At 39.2% G+C, this 18,451-nt stretch overlaps 1 protein-coding gene across 1 annotated transcript in view; it reads right to left on the bottom strand.

Moving 5' to 3' along the window:
- The window catches only part of SLC26A7 (solute carrier family 26 member 7), a 136,651-nt gene that overhangs the window by 54,429 nt on the left and 63,771 nt on the right, over positions 1-18,451 (bottom strand). Inside the window, exons 8-11 of the mRNA XM_061122869.1 lie at positions 13,762-13,909; positions 11,363-11,476; positions 3,585-3,662; positions 2,521-2,616 (exon numbers count right to left, since the gene is read on the bottom strand). Coding sequence (XP_060978852.1) covers positions 2,521-2,616; positions 3,585-3,662; positions 11,363-11,476; positions 13,762-13,909 — 436 coding nt within the window. The remainder of the gene's footprint in view (positions 1-2,520; positions 2,617-3,584; positions 3,663-11,362; positions 11,477-13,761; positions 13,910-18,451) is intronic.

Genomic DNA, 18,451 nt, shown 5'->3' on the forward strand with positions numbered 1-18,451 from the left:
GATCCAACCAGTCCATCCTAAAGGAGATCAGTCCTGAATACTCATTTGGAAGGACTGATGCTGAAGCTGAAACTCCAATACTTTGGCCACCTGATGCGAAGAACTGACTCACTGGAAAAGACCCTGATGCTGGGAAAGATTGTAGGTGAAAGGAGAAGGGGGCGACTGAGGATGAGATGGTTGGATGGCATCACTGACTCAATAGATATGAGCTTGAGTAAGCTCTGGGAGTTGATGATGGACAGGGAGGCCTGGCGTGCTGCAGTCCATGGGGTCACAGAGAGTCGGACAGGACTGAGAGACTGAACTGAGCTGAACTGAACTTTTACATATATCCCCACCCTCTTGGATCTCCATCCCACCCGTCTAGATCACCAGAGTGCCCTGAGCTGAGCACCCTGCACTACGCAGCGGTTCCCACTGGCCTCACACACAGTAGGGTATACATGTCAGCCTCACAATCCATCTTACCCCACCGCCTGCACCATCGTCCACATGTCCAGCCTCTGCATCTGCATCTCTGTTCCTGCCCTGAAGATAGGTTGATCTGCACCATTTTTCTACATTCTACATACATACATTATTCTATGATATTTGCTTTTCTCTTTCTGCATATTTCACTCCTTATGGCAGTGTCTAGGTCAATCCATATCTCTACAGATGACCCATTTTTGTTCCTTTTTATAGCTGAATGATATTTCATTGCATAAATATATATATATATATGTATACATATATATAGTTTTTCATTTGCTAAGTCATGTCCAACTCTGCGACCCCTTGGATGACAGCATGCCAAGCTTCCCTGTCCTTCACTATCTCCCTGAGTTTACTCAAACTAATGTTAGTTTGAGTTAGTGATGTCATCTCATCCTCTGACACTTCCTAGAGATTTCTCTCCTTCCATTATGATAATGTCCTCCCCCTTATGTGATTAATGAGTTTCTTATCAATACCTTTATCATGGGATTATCAATAGCTTGTTAAATAACTTTGCATCTTCTCAGTTTTTCTATTTCCATGTGCCACTTCATATATATCACCTTAAAAAAGTCTTGTTCCTTCATCAGCCTGGTTAATTTTGGCCTCTTGGACTGCCCAAAAAACACTATTCCTTCAAGTCTCAGTCCACATTTCAGCTCTGCTGTAACTCTACTGTATTAACCCAGTCCAAACTAGATGTTTCAGCTTCTACTTTTCTCCAGTGCCAAGTTCTTACTTTTGCTTCTGTTATGTTGTATCATGCCTCACGTAACAGTTAATGTGTCTGTGTCTGCACGCTGCACAGATATCAGTGTCTGAAGACGATAAGTACTTCTTTATTCATCTCTGCATTTTCACATAACACCTAGTACTGTACCTTGGTAGGAGCTCAGTAATATTGAGATATAAGAGGAGTATTATTAAATTAGGCTCCAGCATAAATAATCCTCCAAAGTCTCTCAGAGTAAAGAATTTGAAAGAGGAGTACATAGATAATTGCATTTCAATATGGTAAATGCCATAATAGAGCTAAGCAGAGTCTACTCATGAAATAGCTCACCCATCTATGGGAGGGAGAGAATACTGAATGTTCTCACATAGACACATTTCTCTAGAACAAGCATACTAAAAACTGATGTTAGTAGAATCCGTATTTTATAGTATAATTTAATCTGTTCCTTTGTGTTATGTTGTTAGCCGCTCAGTCGTGTCTGACTCTTTGCAGCTCCATGGACTGTAGCCCACCAGGCTCCTTTGTCCATGGAATTCTCCAGGTCAGAATACTGGAGTGGGTTGCCATCCCCTTCTCCAGGGGGTCTTCCCAATCCAGGGGTCGAATTCTGGTCTCTCACACTGCAGGCAGATTCTTTACCAGCTGAGCCACCAGAGGAATGTGTTCCTAGTGATATACTATTAACCTAATATTCTTCTCAATGTAACTCATTTAAAAAAGCAATTCATGAGACTCTGCATTTAGAATGAATATGGTCACCATTTGGAGAAGGAAATGGCAACCCACTCTAGTATTCTTGCCTGGGAAATCCCATGAACAGAAGAGCCTAGGGAGCTACGGTCCATGGGACTGTAAAGACTTGGACATGACTGAACGACTGAGAACATGGTCACTATTAGTATGCTTATCCTATGTCAATGAAGCACATGTTTCTTAGAAATCAATGCTGGCTTTTCATATATGTTATATATAGTCATATTTCTACTAGCTGTTTCTTGATGATCTTAACTTCTATAATCAATTCATAATGGAAACTGGGAATTCACAAACCATTCAAGTGATAACATTTTTTAAAAAGGTCTTAAACAGCACATCAGTCAAAACTTGATACAATTCCATTTCTGTTCTTATAAAAAATGTTTTAAGACTTTGAAAAAAATTATAGTTTGTAAATAAGTAAAAACTGTTCGTAAAATGTAAGACTTAAATGGCTAAAACTATCTTCTGCAAATGGAACTATTAAAGCTTATTTTGTAACATGTGTTTAAGCCAAGAGAGCAATTTTAGATTAAACTTCTACTTACCCAGTCAATTTTATCCACATTCCAGTATTTTTTTAAATCTCGAAACTGTATTAGCATTCCCTTCAGTCCCACAACAATAATACTTGCAAGAACACACTACAAATAAAAAATAAGCTGATAAAGATGCAAGATAAAGACTTTAATCTAAATTTAAAAGAATCAAGGTATTTTATGTCTTTGTTTTCTAAATACTTACTAGAGAATAGTTACCATTTAGAAGACTAAAGTAATATTCATTTTGTTTAGAACTAACCTATTATTGTACTTTAAGAACATAATATCAGTTCTAGAAAAGTCACAGGGTAAATGTTATTCCATTCTTAAAAAAAGGAGGAAATAAAAAGAAAAGTAGTGAATTATAAGGGTGAATGTGATAAGACTGAATGTCCTGTTAACTTTATAATAATTATTCATTGCCATTTGTTTGCAACTTATTGCAAAATTCAGTGTATCATGTATTTCTTTAATCATCTTGAATATAAATTATCTGGTTGCATCAGAATATATTTATAAGTCTCTTGAGAAATAAACTTGATTATTGGAAGATCCTCTCATGAAAATGATTTATTCTTATTACATGAATGAAGAATTAGAACAAGAACTGTCTCTGGATCCCTGAAGACCAGCATCTTGCTATAGTGTCCCAGGCCTGCGAAAAGCAAGGCAGATACCCACACTAATGTTCTGAGTCACTTTGTATAAAGATGTATCAAGGGTGGCAAGAAATATTTTGTTCCCTACTCTCTTGCCCAGCATGCATTTTCTAAGAGTCTAAATTTTATAAACTTCTTCCAAAGTCTATTTCTCATAACAGAGATTGCTTAATTCTACCTTCCAACTGAACACAGAATAAATCTAATTAAATGAAAACAGCCATAATACCCTCCCGTACCTTACCCATCAGATGTGGGCTCTTTCTATCTCTCCTCCATATAACCATTACTTATGCCAAATAACTTCTCAGAGTTAGGATCACTGAGGTTGTTCTTCAAAGAAATGCTTAAAATGGAATGATTCTCTTTAATGTTAAAGTTTAAAATTAAATAATAAAAAGTACTGCTTACCATGGGCAGCCAGTAAAGCAGGGGTCCTATCGCATAGATGACTACCAGGACAAAAATGCAAGATATTAGACAAGCCACCTGCAAAACACAAGACAGCAAAAAGAGAAATCCTTCAATTTTTTGTTATTCCAAAGTTATAGGGGGGAAAGATAATCTTAGTTCTTCTTGATAAGAAGAAACAAAATGTTGGCATGGGATTGTTAAATTATACAGACTGTCGTTATCTATATTGTGTAGTTGAAGCAACCCAAACGTGACAGGTGACAAACTAGTGCGATGAAATTCAGTCAGCACTGAGAGAAAAGCCATTCTACACAAAGAAACAGGACACCGTCAACTATTATCACACATCACAATTTTCCGTTGTTTAATGGTGAAAATGACATTTCAATCGTACTTAAGCCTACTGTTGTTCACCTGACCTCCCTTCTCATTTCTTAGTTATGTGGGTAATAACTGAATACACACAGCTTTAGGGATTTTCTGGGCTGATGACAAATTTCCACGGAAGCCTTTGCTCTCTTCTTAGGAGTCCTTCGTTAGTATGAAACAGTTATATGGGATTATGGAAGCAGTCTCTGCAGTGAAGCAAACAATTTTATTAATCCTAAAAAATCATTAATATTGTGTTTTAACCAACTCAATATGTTGACAAAAGGCAATTCAAAACAGCTCACTTCTAACTAAGCTCCACTTGATGGAGAATCAGTTTCACATAAACAAACGTTCACATCTTAATAGAAACATTTAGCCAAACTGTCAGCCTACCAAGAGAAAAGAGGCTTTCCCAGGACCAAAAAAATACCTAAAATATCATAACGGAGGAATCAAAGGAAACTGGAGTGGTTAAAAATAAATATATAGACAAATAATCAATAGTAAGGTCTCAGAGCAACTTGAGTTCTCAGACACTGCTAGTGGGACTTAAGATATGGTGCAGCCACTTCCAAAAAAAGTTTGGCAGTTTCTCATGAAGTAATGTCTGACCTAAAACTACCTAAGAGAAATGAAAACTTATGCTTATCAACATACATGTAAATATTTATAGCAGCTGTATTCATAAACACTAAAACTGTAAATAATTAAATTGTTTACCAATTGGTGAATAGATAAATTTTGGTACATCCTTATAGTAGAATACTACTCAATAATAAAAAGACTATTCACACATGTAACATCATGGATTAAACTCAAAATCATAAAACTAAGAGAAAGAAACTGATACAAGTTCCTTCCATATTTAGTGGAACTCCTCTACAGCATTATATAGCATATAAAAGGGAAAAATCCTTCTGTGGGAAATAAGTCATTAGGGAACTAGAGGTTGTTAGGGAAGTTCTAATACACTAAACTGCCGCTAAACTGATCATTTAGGAGTAATTGGTGATTTTACATGAGTTTTTAAATGACAAAATATTATGCCTGTCATTCCACTAGACTGAAAAAAGCTTGTTGTCAGAAGGCAAGTTATAGAATTCATTCAGATATCCCCATAAGTGATTCAGTAGATCCATGTTCATGTGGAAAGAAAAAGGCACCAATTGTTAAACTGCACTTCATGTCAAAAGACAATGGCATGCAGTGTTGCAGTGAGACCTTTATCAAACACTTACAAAGGTACCTTAATCTTATTTGCAGCTATGAACTTGAGACAGCTAGACTCTAAACTCCTTTGAAGGATTTGAGGGACATAAAGGCAAAGTGACTTTCCCAAGGTCACAGAGCTAAGAATTAGAAGGAATATGGATTATGAACTGAATTAGATCCATAAGGTCAAATATATTTCAAGTTTCTAGATACCTTAAATACACTAAAGCTGTTAGAAAAGCTACAACCTAATTAAATAATTCTTTTTAAAAACAGTAAACGTCAACTACCTTCAAGATTTTCTCTAAAGATTACTTATTTTTTATTTACACAGCTTTTTGTAAATACATTAACAATAGTGTGCTCACTGAACTATAATTTCAGTCTTATTGTTAAAATAAGAGTTAAATGGATCTTACTTTCAAAGGATGACAAACAATGGGTGAAAAAAACTATTTGTTTACCTTAGATAGTAAGTCATATAATGAAACAGACTATGTAATCAAATAGCTTATGTCAGCTCTTTAATGCATTTCATCTTTGTTGATGCCCTAGATCAAAAGACAAGGGCATCTAATCAGATAAGAAATCCTTATCAGTTATGCCCAGGGTATCTACTCCTCGGGCATAGAAATCAATAATATAATAGTTTCCACCCTCAAAACTCAAAATACTGACACTCTTTGTCTCCATAAGTAAGAGACCCAGGTACTAAAGTTTGAATTTGGAAAACGCCTTTAAAAGCATTCAGTCCACTGGAAAGACCCAGAGGGAGCGGGTAGAGAGGGAGGTGGGAGGAGGGATCGGGATGGGGAATACATGTAAATCCATGGCTAATTCAAGTCAATGTATGACAAAAACCACTACAATATTGTAAAGTAATTAGCCTCCAACTAATAAAAATAAATGAAAAAAAAATAAAATAAAAGCATCAAAAAAAAAAAAAAACAGCATTCAGTCCAAGCCACTGTTCCGTAGATAACCAACTCAGTCACTATACACTGAGGTTAAACTAAGATGAGATATTTGCAACGCTATAACAGACTTCTCTGACTTTAGACTTCTGTAATAACACAGTTACACTATGTTTTCAAGTATTATCCACATTCTGAACATCCATAACTTTGTATATGAAGTGCTACTTTCTTATATACCTCTGACTTACCTAGAAAAAAATTTAAAGGCAAATTACAACCAGAAGGGAGATAAACTTGTTTCCTTTATTAAACTCAGAAAACAAACAAAGCTAAATGCCTCCTTCTTAATAAGTTCCAGCTTAGCTTAGACTGCAACTAGTAGGAAAAAACTGTTCACACATTTAATTAACCAGAGGACAAACATTTTTCTAGGCATTTTAGTTTTCTTTAACTCATTTCATTTCATGGTAATTATATATCCACAGATAACTTTTTATTCTAAAGTTGTAACTATTCATGTTTATGCTAACTCTGGTATAGGATAATGAAATAATCTATATTTTCTTCTTGTTACATTCTCAAACAAATATTATCTGTGTTACAGGTTACTTGCAAAGATGACTATGCAAACATCAGTGTTAACCTTTTCCTAAGGGAAAACCATCCTGAATATTCATTGGAAGGACTGATGCTGAAGCTGAAGCTCCAACACTTTGGCCACCTGATGCGAAGAACTGACTCTTGAAAGGACCCTGATGCTGGGAAAGATTGAAGGTGAGAGGAGAAAGGGATGATAGAGGATGAGTTGCTTGGATGGCATCACTGACTCACTGGACATGAGTTTGAGTAAACTCCGGGAGTTGGTGATCGACAGGGAGTCCTTGGCGTGCTGCAGTCCATGGGGTCACAAAGAGTCGGACACGACTGAGCAACTGAACTGAACTGAACCTTGAGAAATAGAGTATTTCCTGCCGTATCAGTAAACAAGGATGTCACCGCCATCAGGGATCGCAGCCCTCCAGTGTGAGCTCCTGGGCTCCTAAGGGCACCCGGGAAGAAGAATCCCTGTGATCCGGCAGCCACTCCCTGTGGTGCACCTCAGAGAAGCTCAGGGTGTGAAAAACACAGAACACTGGTCCCAGATAGCGGAGACATGTATGAAAGGAGTGATTTCAGGGAGCCCAGACTCTCATATCTTCCCCTACCTAGAAAAGCACCAAATTCCTTAACCTGAATATATCTGGCTTCCTTTTATAATAATGTTTTGATTTTCACACTACTTGCTCTTTGTTGCAAAACTTCTCCATGACTTTACTCCTCCCCTGGCTTCCTCAGATCAGTTTTCTCAGGGTCCCTTGAGATGCTGTTCTCCAGGCTTGAAGTCCTAAAAATTCCCACTGAATAAAGCATAACTGGGCTTCCCTTGTGGCTCAGCTGGTAAAGAATCCACCTGCAACGTGGGAGACCTGGGTTCAGTCCCTGGGTTGGGAAGATCCCCTGGAGAAGGGAAAGACTACCCACTCCAATATTCTGGCCTGGAGAATTCCAGGGACTGGATATAGTCAATGGAGTTGCAAAGAGTCGGACACAACTGAGCGACTTTCACTAAAGCATAACTCTCAACTTTTAGGTTTTGAATATTTTTTTTAAGTTGACAGTTATGGCAACCACAAAGAAGGATCCCTCTCCTCTGCCTGAATCCTATGAGGGTCTTAAGCCTTGGTACCAGCAGAGGCTCCATGTGCCCATCGACCACCTCAGGGAGTCCAGATGAATTTGAGTGAGTTTTTCATGGTTCTAGGATCTCCCATTATTGATGATTTTAAGTTTTAGTTGATGGGGGACAAGGCTATCCTTGAAACTTGGTTTCAAGAAGACATACCTGGGTTGCTCAGTTTAGATACTGAGTGACATCCTCAGTTGAAGGACTGGGAAGGTTTTATTCAAGTCAGGCACTAAGTGGGTTATCCCCAGTGTAAAGGACACTGGGAAGAATTAGTTTGGATACTGACTGGTTGGTTATCCTCAGTTTAGAGACCGGGAAGACTTTGCTCGGCTAAACACTGAGAGTCCCTTGGACTATAAGGAGATCCAACCAGTCCATCCTAAAGGAGATCAGTCCTGGTTGTTCACTGGAAGGACTGATGTTGAAGCTGAAACGCCAATACTTTGGCCACCTGATGCAAAGAACTGACTCATTGGAAAAGACCCTGATGCTGGGAAAGATTGAGGGCAGGAGGAGAAGGGGACACCAGAGGATGAGATGGTTGGATGGCATCACCGACTCAATGGACATGAGTTTGGGTAAACTCTGGGAGTTGGTGAGGGACAGGGAGGCCTGGCGTGCTGCAGTCCATGGGGTTGCAAAGAGTCAGACTGACTGAGCAACTTGATCCTAAGCCTGATTTCAAATGAAAGCATTTTCCTGATTTCAAATGTACTATATCAAGTGAGAATAAAAGCTATTGCCTGACTTATTCTGTTCCTTCTTAAACCAGCAAAATTGACTTTTTTATAATCATCCAATGCTTTTATTTTTCATTCACCCTTCCCACACTTACTGTGCTGAGTGCTAAGTGCTAAGTGCTTAGCCATGTGCTAAGTCCTGGGCTGGACGCTGATGATATGGAGAACAAAAGCAGACAGGGACTTTCTAGGAGCTGCAGTCAAGAACAGAAGGCAGACATCAATCGTGTAATCACACCGATAAACATGTAAAGTCCAATAGAGCTAAGGTCTCTGAAGAAAAGAACACAGTTGGCCCAGAAGTCTTAGTGAAATCTGATGAATGGGAGGAGCTAACTTAGTAGGGAAGAGGAGGCAGCCACAGAGACAAAACGGACAAAAGGAAGACACCAGAGCTCACGAGGAAGGAGGCGCCGGACTAGAGAGCTGAGAGTGAGGCGGAGAACAGTCCAGGGTGAGGCTGCAGGGGGAAGCACAGTTTGGGTAGCTGAAAGGCCAGAAAGCTAAGACCGTTTATGGGCTCTGGGAGGAAGGAACAAGGCCATATCTGCATTTTAAAAGCTATCTTTCTATAGAAATACTCATAGTGTTTCTGAATAAGAGTCAATTGGTGAAACGATTGGCTATTATTAGCCTGAAAGTTGAAAGATTTTCATTCTTCTAGAGTAACTTACTGGGTATAAGTCTAGTATCTACAAGAGAAAGAGAGATATTTTAAGGGATTACTTTGTGAAGTCTTGTCACATGGAAAGTTGGTTTCACAAATAGCCTATTTAGAACAAAACTTTTAAGACTTGGTTGTCCCAGGGCCTTCTTCAAATCATGTCTGTTATCCCCACGTAAACTTAATAGTTGTAATGCCAAAATGACTACCATGGGAAAACATCCTCAACTGAGGTATGCACATTAAGTCAGGTTACTTCCCTGTGCAATTTAATGGGACTAGTTGAGCAGATTATGGATGATCTCAACAAGCAAAACAGCATAAAAATACAGTGCTGCTGAGTTTTGCTTCTGTGAATTAGTATTTTGTTAGGTGCCCTTTATTTCTTCTCAAGTCTAATGAAGAGAATACCATGAAGAACTGATGAAAGGAAATCTCACACACTCATCCTTGTAAGAAACCAGGTGGAAATCACTATAGAATCCTCGAATTTTACAGATGTAAGTCTTCAGAGTAAGGAATGATGTTTGAGTACACTATATATTAAACATTCAAATTTAGATTACAAATATTTGAGAGCTGGCAAAAATGGTTGTGCCAATGCACATTATGAACTTATGCTTTAAATCATGAACCACCTAAAAATCAAATGTCATGTAAAACAACATTGAATGAGAATTACACATCCTTGCTGATGTGTTGTGGCAATAATATGTCATATTATTATAGAATCAGAATTTGTTACTGCTTCCCATCTGCTCCATGATACATTCATCAATAATTTTATTAGTTTTATGCTATATTTTAATGTTTCTTTACCCATCTTTCTCTTGCCACTCTCCCCCAAGGTCAAGAACTATAGATTTTTTAAATTTACTCTTCTACAACACCCCCAAAAGGACTTAATATAAGGTAGGCTACTAAAAAATGGGTTTCCCAGGTTACTCAGCAGGTGAAGATTCCACTTGCAATGCATGAGACACCAGTTGGATCCCTGGTCCAGGAAGAGGCTACATGCTGCAGAGCAACAGAGCCATGTGCCCCAGCCCCTGAGCCCAGGTGCTACAACGACTGAAGCCCATGTCCAGAGCCCAGGCCCTGCAACAAGAGGAGCGCTGCATGCAAAGCCCACGCAGGGCCACAAAGGCACCCCCACCAACTGCAACCAGAGAAAGCCAGCATGCAGCAACCAAGACACGTCACAGCCAACTAATAACACAAAAAAAAGCCTAAAAAGAAAATAAAATATGCATGAATTGTTTTAACAATGGTTAGCTGTTCATGTTAATTTATTAAATCAACACACATATGAATTTCCTTGTATAGAACAGTGCTTAAGAATGCAAGGATTGGAGTAAATCTATCTGGGTTCAAATCTCAGCTCTGCCACTTCCTAGCTCCGTGACCTGGGTAAGTTAGTTTAACCCTCTTTTCCTCAATGTTCTCATGTGGAAACCTAGAATAATAATTATGCCTCCTTCATAGAGTTTCCTAAAACATTAAATGAGTTCATTTATAAAAAAAAAGTATGACATGCAATGCCTGGCATATAACTCAATATATGCTTCCACCACGAGCACCATCCTTATCATCACAGAATCATCTTAATTGCCACCGTTGATAATTTTAGTAGTATCCAGCATAATCACTACTATACAGCAGGCTCTAAAATGTCAAACTGATTTGAGTTCCTAAAACACACCACTGTTTCTTTAAGCCAAAATGTGCATAGACATTGTATTGTTCATGCACATACTTGTACATCTCTATAGACAGGAATGTCAGTATCAAGGACTGATGTTGCATACAACTGTTTTCATTCTATTTAAAGGAAATGAACGAAGATTTTAAAATTTCAAACTGACGGGTTAGATTAGCAAAAAGTAAAATCAGAGGCACCACGAGAGGGAGCTTTTGCTCAACGATTGGCGACAAGAAACCTGCCGCTAGTACAGGACTTGCTTTTTGTCTGCTCATTGAATCCTTCAGCTTCTCAAGGGTCATTTCTAAGCAGGAGAACAGAGAAACTGCCTTGATGCTAGTTTTAAGAGACTAAAGAAATAACAACATTCTCGGGAACTTAGAGAGACGCTCATTTCTCTCTCTCTCTCAGTCCTTCTGTGCCTGCTGAAGAATGAAGTTACCTGTGTCTTTGCTCCTGTGCTATAGAGACCAGCAGTTCTTCCCATGGCAGCCGCACTTGGTATACAGAAGAAGAACGAAGCGATCACATTGCTGAGGCCATGGGCCAGGAGTTCCTACAGGAATGATGACAGGGCAATGTATCATTTCCTAATCACAATCCACTTTTAGTGTGTGTGTGTTTGAGTGTGTGTGTGCGCGATGTGCTCAGTCATGCCCAATTCTTTGCGACACCATGGACTACAGCCTGCCAGACTCCTCTGTCCATGGAGGAGTCTGTTTATACAGGCAAGAATACTGGAGTGGGTTGCCATTTCCTACTCCATGGGATCTTCCTGACCCAGGGGTCAAACCTGCCTCTCTAGCATCTCCTGCACTCACAGTGGATTCTTAACCACTGCGCCACCTGGGAAGCCCAGATTTTAGAGACCACAGATAAAGCTTGTCATGGAATGCAGCGTCTTTTGTCTTCTTCTGTTCTCTCCACTGGTTGTAATTTAACCATCATTCTAAAAATAGCTAACATTTACTGAGTGCTTACAATGAGCCAGAAACTGTTCTGAGCCCTTCACTCATTTGATCCTTGTGACAATAATAACTTTATAGGGAAGCACAAGGTATTTACTGTATCTGTTGCCAATTACTCGGGTTTCAAGTTACTACAATAAAGGGTTTTGTTCCCACCACTCCACCAATGACCTCCAGGGTGCCAAATCCAATGGTTAATTCCTACCTCCCCGGCAGTAAAACTGGCATTTGACACAGTCGCCCACATTCTCCACCTGAAAGCCTCCTTCCTGGTCCTTCTTGAACCTCTCACCCCAGTGGTTTCCTCCGACCTCCCTGGCCACTGCTTCTCAGCCTCCTCTGTGGTTCCTCCTCACATAAACAATCACAAACATTGGAGCACTCCTTTCTCTATTCTAAGCTACCCAAAAACATGCTGACAGCTGCCACATTTATCTCTCCAAGCCTAGACTACTCTTTTGAACTTCAGACTGATATAGGCAACCTATTCCTCAGCATTTTCATTTGAATGGTTAACAGGTATCCCAAGCTTAATTAATCACCTATTGCTCTACATACTCCCACGCTGGTCCTCCCACACCCTTCCCCACCTCAAGCTCTATTTGGGCCAAAAGCTTTAGGGAGAGTCTTGACTTCCCCTTTGCCCAGATGGTGCCCACATCCAATTCATAATCCGTCCACTTCTCATCTCCTTCATTGCTGCATCCAAGTCATCAGATGTCACCTGGATTCCTACAGAAGATCCCTAACACTTTTCTGCTTCTGCTGTTGCCAGGAATACAGACAAAAATCCCTGCCCTCACAGACTGGTGTTCTAGTGGAGGGATGCTACCAATAAACAAGATGAACACAGAAAGTAAAACAGAGAGTGGAAAGTTTCGGAGATGAGGATTTAGCTTACCAAGAAAGGCCTCTCTAAGAAGGAAATATTTAAATAAAGGAGGAATGCAGCTACTTGAGGGTATAGAATTCCTGGAAAAGGGAACAGCAAGTACAGACATCCTGAACTAGCAACATAGCTAGTAAACTCAAAAAAAAAAAAAAAACAAGGCAAGAAGTGAGGCTCGAACAGGCTACAAAAAAAATATGGGATTATAGAGGAAAAGAGATGGTAGCAAGGTCAGGTTGGGCCTTGTAAGCCTTGGCAATAGGCTTTTAATCTAAGTACTACGGGAAGCCACTGGGAGGTTTTGAGATGAAGAAAGACATGGTCTGTATTATGCACCATTGTATCCCTTGATCCTAGACTGGTGTCTGCTATACATAGGGTTCAATATCCATCTGTTGAATTAATAAACCTGCTTTTTTACAAATGACAAAACTGGGGCATAGAAACAATTTCAGAGTGAGATTTTAGACGTAGGTACTTTGGGATTCTAAGCACTACTGCACAGCTATTCCTGCAGAACTGTGTAGGAATGTAGGGCCATGGGGCTTGAGACAAAACACTAGTAAAAGTAGATTCAGAAACATTCTCAGTAAAATCTTCATCCTTGGTATGCTAAGAAACCCATTCATCCTTTAGTTTTTTACTAAGAAGGATAATAGTGTTCTTTGTATTTTGAAATCTGAATTTTTTGAAAAGTTGGCATGAGTCATTAAATATATTTAGATTTTCTCCTAAAAACAAAGAGAACAAGATATCCCTCTATTTCAAAACAAAAGTGTACTATAACCAACCCAAGAAGCTCAGATTTTCACCTTTCTATCAGTGATTTACAGATTTTTGTTTTGGTTTGTTCTACCTATTCTTGTTATACACTTAGGAAAGCTGTATTTTTCATAAATTCAACATTTTCAGCATCTGGAAGTACACATCAAAATGATACAATAGCTATGGGGAGGTGTGGAGAGGGACTGGGACATACTACACCTGATTGTCATCAACTGAATATCTGAATTTTTTGGCAGATCCTTGTGCAAGAGCCAATGAGGCCACATAGCCTACAAGGGCCACTCCAAAGGCTTCAGTGATGACTGCAGAGAGGATGTTCATTGGGGGAGCTTGAGGTGGAGGAATTCTGTGAAAGAGAAACCATATTGAACTCATCAACTCACAGGTAATTTCTTTAACAACTTGCAGTGAATTCAACTATGGTAAAGACTGTTGACACAAAATACATGAAATACCCCTGAGAAAACCAAGCAGCCTTGCCCTTAGAAGCCTTTTATTTTCTACATTTTTTGGAGAAAAGCAAAATCACAAAGAACACCATAGGGAGAGCACCACACATTTAACTGGCATTTACTCCCAGGAAATTTAAGTAATGGCACAGAAACTTTGACTCAACAAAAATGTCCTGCATCAGAACAAAAGCAAATCAGGAACATTCTTTCACTGAATCTTTTGAAACACTTATGTGGCTGGCACTAGATACTGTACCTCCTGCCTTGAATACTACAGTACTGTATGCAAACATTAGTTTACTGTGAGCTATGATTCTTTCAGCTAATCCTTAAGTTTGCCATTGAGTTAATTATGTTTTTAACTTGACCCTTTAATGGTGCACTTAATGATTGTTAAAAAGGAGACAACAGACCCACAGTGGAGTTATTTGTGCTAAGCCCCATGTAAGCAAATCAAGAATTAATACCTAACAAGTGAATTTCACCTTATTTCAGGAATGTAACCTGAGTCAGTCAGCCTAGAATTACCTGGTTAACACCAGTGAGGTAATGTGCCTTTCCATACCCCAATGGAAGGTGAGCTTACCTGAAACAATCGTGGATTCACTCTTTGCTAAAAACGCCCTTTTCCTGTCCTCCTTCTGATTGTAACGCCTTTATTTTGTTTAGCTCTTCAGAGCTCCTTTTGATTTGGTAGATAGGCTGCTGCTCAATGTAGACCTCTAAATGTACTTAGTTGAATTTTGTTTTGTGACTCTATGTACCACATGTTATGAAAAATATCTATATAGGCTTCACCTACCCTCTGCTGCAAAACATGGGACCGCATAAGAGCTAACAATGTTTCTCAGTTTTACTTTTTTTTTTTTTTTTATTGCAGTGTAGCAGACTACCAACCTTGTGATAATTTCAGGTGGGAAGCAAAAGGACTCAGTCACACAAATATATGTATCCATTCTTTCCAAAACTCCCCTCCCATCCCAGCTGCCACTAACCTTGAGGAGAGTTCCACGTGCTGTGGAAGGTCTTTGCTGGTTACCCATTTTAAATACAGCAGTGTGTACATGTCCATCCCAAACTCCCTAACTGTCCCTTCCCCAATCCTTCCCCCCAACAACCATAAGTTTGTTCTTTAAGTTCGTGAGTCTCTTTCTGTTTTGTGAGTGTATTTGTATAATTTTTTTTATATTCCACATATAAGGAGTATCATACAATAGTTCTCCTTCTTTGACTGACTGTATTCACTATGACAATCTCTAGGTCCGTCCATGCTGCTGCACATGACGTTATTTCATTCCTTTTAATGGCTGAGTAATATTTCATTGTATATGGGTACCCCTTCCTCTTTATCCATTATTGTTGATGGACATTTAGGTCGCTTCCATTTCTTGGCTAGCATATACAGTGCTGCAATGAACACAGGGTGCATGTACCCTTTGGGATTATATTTTGCTCCAGATATATCCCCAGGAGTGGGATTGTGGCGTCACATGGTAGCTCTGTTTTTAGATTTTTAAGGAAGCTCCATACTATATGACATAGGGGCAGTACCAGTTTACATTCACACCAACAGTGTGGGAGGGTTCCCTTCTCCCCACAGCCTCTCCAGCACTTACTGTTTGTGGATGATCATTGCAGTTTGATGATGACCATTCAGGCTGGAAAATGGTCAGGGGAAGCCTGGCATGCTGCAGTCCATGGGGTCACAAAGAGTCGGACATGACGGAGTGACTGAACAACAACAAATTCTGGCTGGTGTGAGATGATATCTCACTGAAGTTTTGAATTGCTTTTGTCTAGTAATTACTGATGTTGAACATCTTTTCATGTGCTTTTTGGTCATCGGTATGTCTTCTTTTGAGAAATGTCTGTTTAGGTCTTCTGCCCGTTTTTAAACAATATTATTTGCTTTAATGCTATCAAGTGTCATGAACTGTGGGTAAATTTTGGAAACTAATCCCTTGTCAGTCACATCCTTAGCAAATATTTTTTCCCAATATGTGTGTTGTCTTTTCATTTTCTTTATTGTTTCCTTTGCTATGCAAAAGTTTCGAGTTTAAGTACATCTTATTTGTACATTTTTGCTTTTGTTTCCATTATTCTGGGAGACAGATTAAAAAAGATATTGCTGTGATTTATGTCAGAGTACTCTGCCTGTTTTCCTCTGGGAGTGTTATAGCGCCCAGTGTCACATTTAGATCTTTAATCTGTTTGAGATTATTTTTCTATATGGTATTAAAGAATGATATAATTTCACTTTTTAACATGTGGGCTTTGCTGGTGGCTCAGACAGTAAAGAATTCATCTGGTATGTGGGAGACCCAGGTTTAATCCCTGGGTTGAGAAGATCCCCTGGAGGAGGGCATGGCAACCCTCTCTAGGACTTCCCTGCTAGCTCAGTTAGTAAAGAATCCACTTGCAATACAGGAGACCCTGGTTCAATTCCTGGATCAGGAAGATGCCCTGGAGAAGGGATAGGCTACCCACTCCAGCATTCTTGGGCTTCCCTGGTGGCTCAGATGGTAAAGAATCTGCCTGCAATGTGGGAGACCTGAGTTAAATCTCTAGGTTGGGAAGATACTCTGGAAAAGGGCATGTGAACCCATTCCAGTATTCTTGCCTGGAGAAGCCCCATGGACAGAGGAGCCTGACAGGCTACAGTCCATGGGTTAGCAAAGGGTTGGACATAACTGAGTGACTAAACACACAGCACACAAATTTCATTTCTTACATGTCACTGTCCAATTTTCCCAGCACCATTTGTTGAAGAGACTATCTTTCCAATATTATGTTGTCTTGTCTCCTTTGTCATAGATTAATTGACCAGAAGGGTGTGAGTTTATTTCTGCACTTTCAATCCTGTTCCATTAATCTACGTTTCTATTTTTGTTCTAGTACCATCCTGTTTTGATTTGTAGTATAGTCTGAAATCAGGGCACCTGGTTCTTCTAGCCCTGATTTTCTTTCTCAGGATTGCTTTGGCCATTCTGGGTCTATTGCATCTCCATACAAATTTTAAGATTTTTGGTTGTACTTCTGTGAAATATGCCACTGGAAATTTGATAGGGATTGCATTGAATCTGTAGATTGTTTTGGGTAGTATGGTAATTTTGCCAATATTGATTCTTCTAATATACAAACATGGTATATCTTTCTATCTATTTGTGTCTTTGATTTCTTTCATCAGCATCTTATAGTTTTCAGAGTATAGGTCTTTTGTCTCTTTAAATAAGCTTATTCCTAGGCATTTTATTTTTTTGATGTAATAGAAAATGGGATTGTTTCTTGAATGTCTCTTACTAATATTTCATTGTTAATGTATAGAAATTCAAGTGATTTCTCTGTATTAATTTTGCAACTTGCAAATCTTTGTTTTTGCTGTTCAGTTGCTCAGTCATATCTGACTCTTTATGACCCCATGGACTGAAGTGCAGCAGGCTTCCCTGTCCCTCACTATCCCCCAGAGCTTGCTCAAATTCATGTCCATTCGGTGGACATGAGTCAGTGATGCCATCCAACCAGCTCATCCTCTGTCATCCCCTTTTCCTCCTGCCTTCAATCTTTCCCAGCATCAGGGTCTTTTCAAATGAGTCATTTCTTCTCATCAGGTGGCCAAAGTATTGGAGTTTCAGCTTCAACATCAGTCCTTCCAATGAATACTGAGGACTGATTTCTTTTACGATGGACTGGTTGGATCTCCTTGCAGTCCACAGGACTCTCAAGAGTCTTCTCCAACACCACAGTTCAAAAGCATCAACTCTTCAGTGCTCAGCCTTCTCTATGGCCCAACTCTCACATCTGTATATACCTACTGGAAAAACCATAGCTTTGACTATACAAACCTTTCTTGGCAAAGTGATGTCTCTGTTAGTTTTGTAACCTGCAAATCTACCAAATTCATTGATGATTTCAGCTCTCTGATAGCATCTTTAGGATCTTCTGTGTATAGCATCATGTCATCTGCAAACAATGACTGTTTTACCTCTTCTTTCCCCATTTGGTTTCCTTTTATTCTCTTTCTTCTCTGATTACCATGGATTGGACTTCCAAACTATGTTGAATAAAAGTGATGAGAGTGGAATTCTTGTCTTCTTCTTGATCTTTGAGGAAATACTTTCAGATTTTCACTGTTGAGTATGATGTTAGCTGTAGGTTTGTCTTATGGCTTTTATTATGTTGAAGTGTGTTCTCTCTATGGCCACTTCCTGGAGACTTTTTAGAAAAAATGGGTGGGAATTTTATCAAAACCTTTTTTGTATTAATTGAGATGATCATACAGATTTTATTCTTCATTTATTGATGTGGTTTATCACATTGATATGTAGATCTTGAAAAATACTTGCATCCCTGGTATGAAGCCCATTTGATCAAGGTGCATGATCTTTTTAATGTATTCAGGGATTCAGATTGCTAGTATTTTGTTCGAGATTTTTGCA

Source organism: Dama dama, chromosome 21, assembly GCF_033118175.1.
Source record: "Dama dama isolate Ldn47 chromosome 21, ASM3311817v1, whole genome shotgun sequence".
Classification (NCBI taxonomy): Eukaryota; Metazoa; Chordata; class Mammalia; order Artiodactyla; family Cervidae; genus Dama; species Dama dama.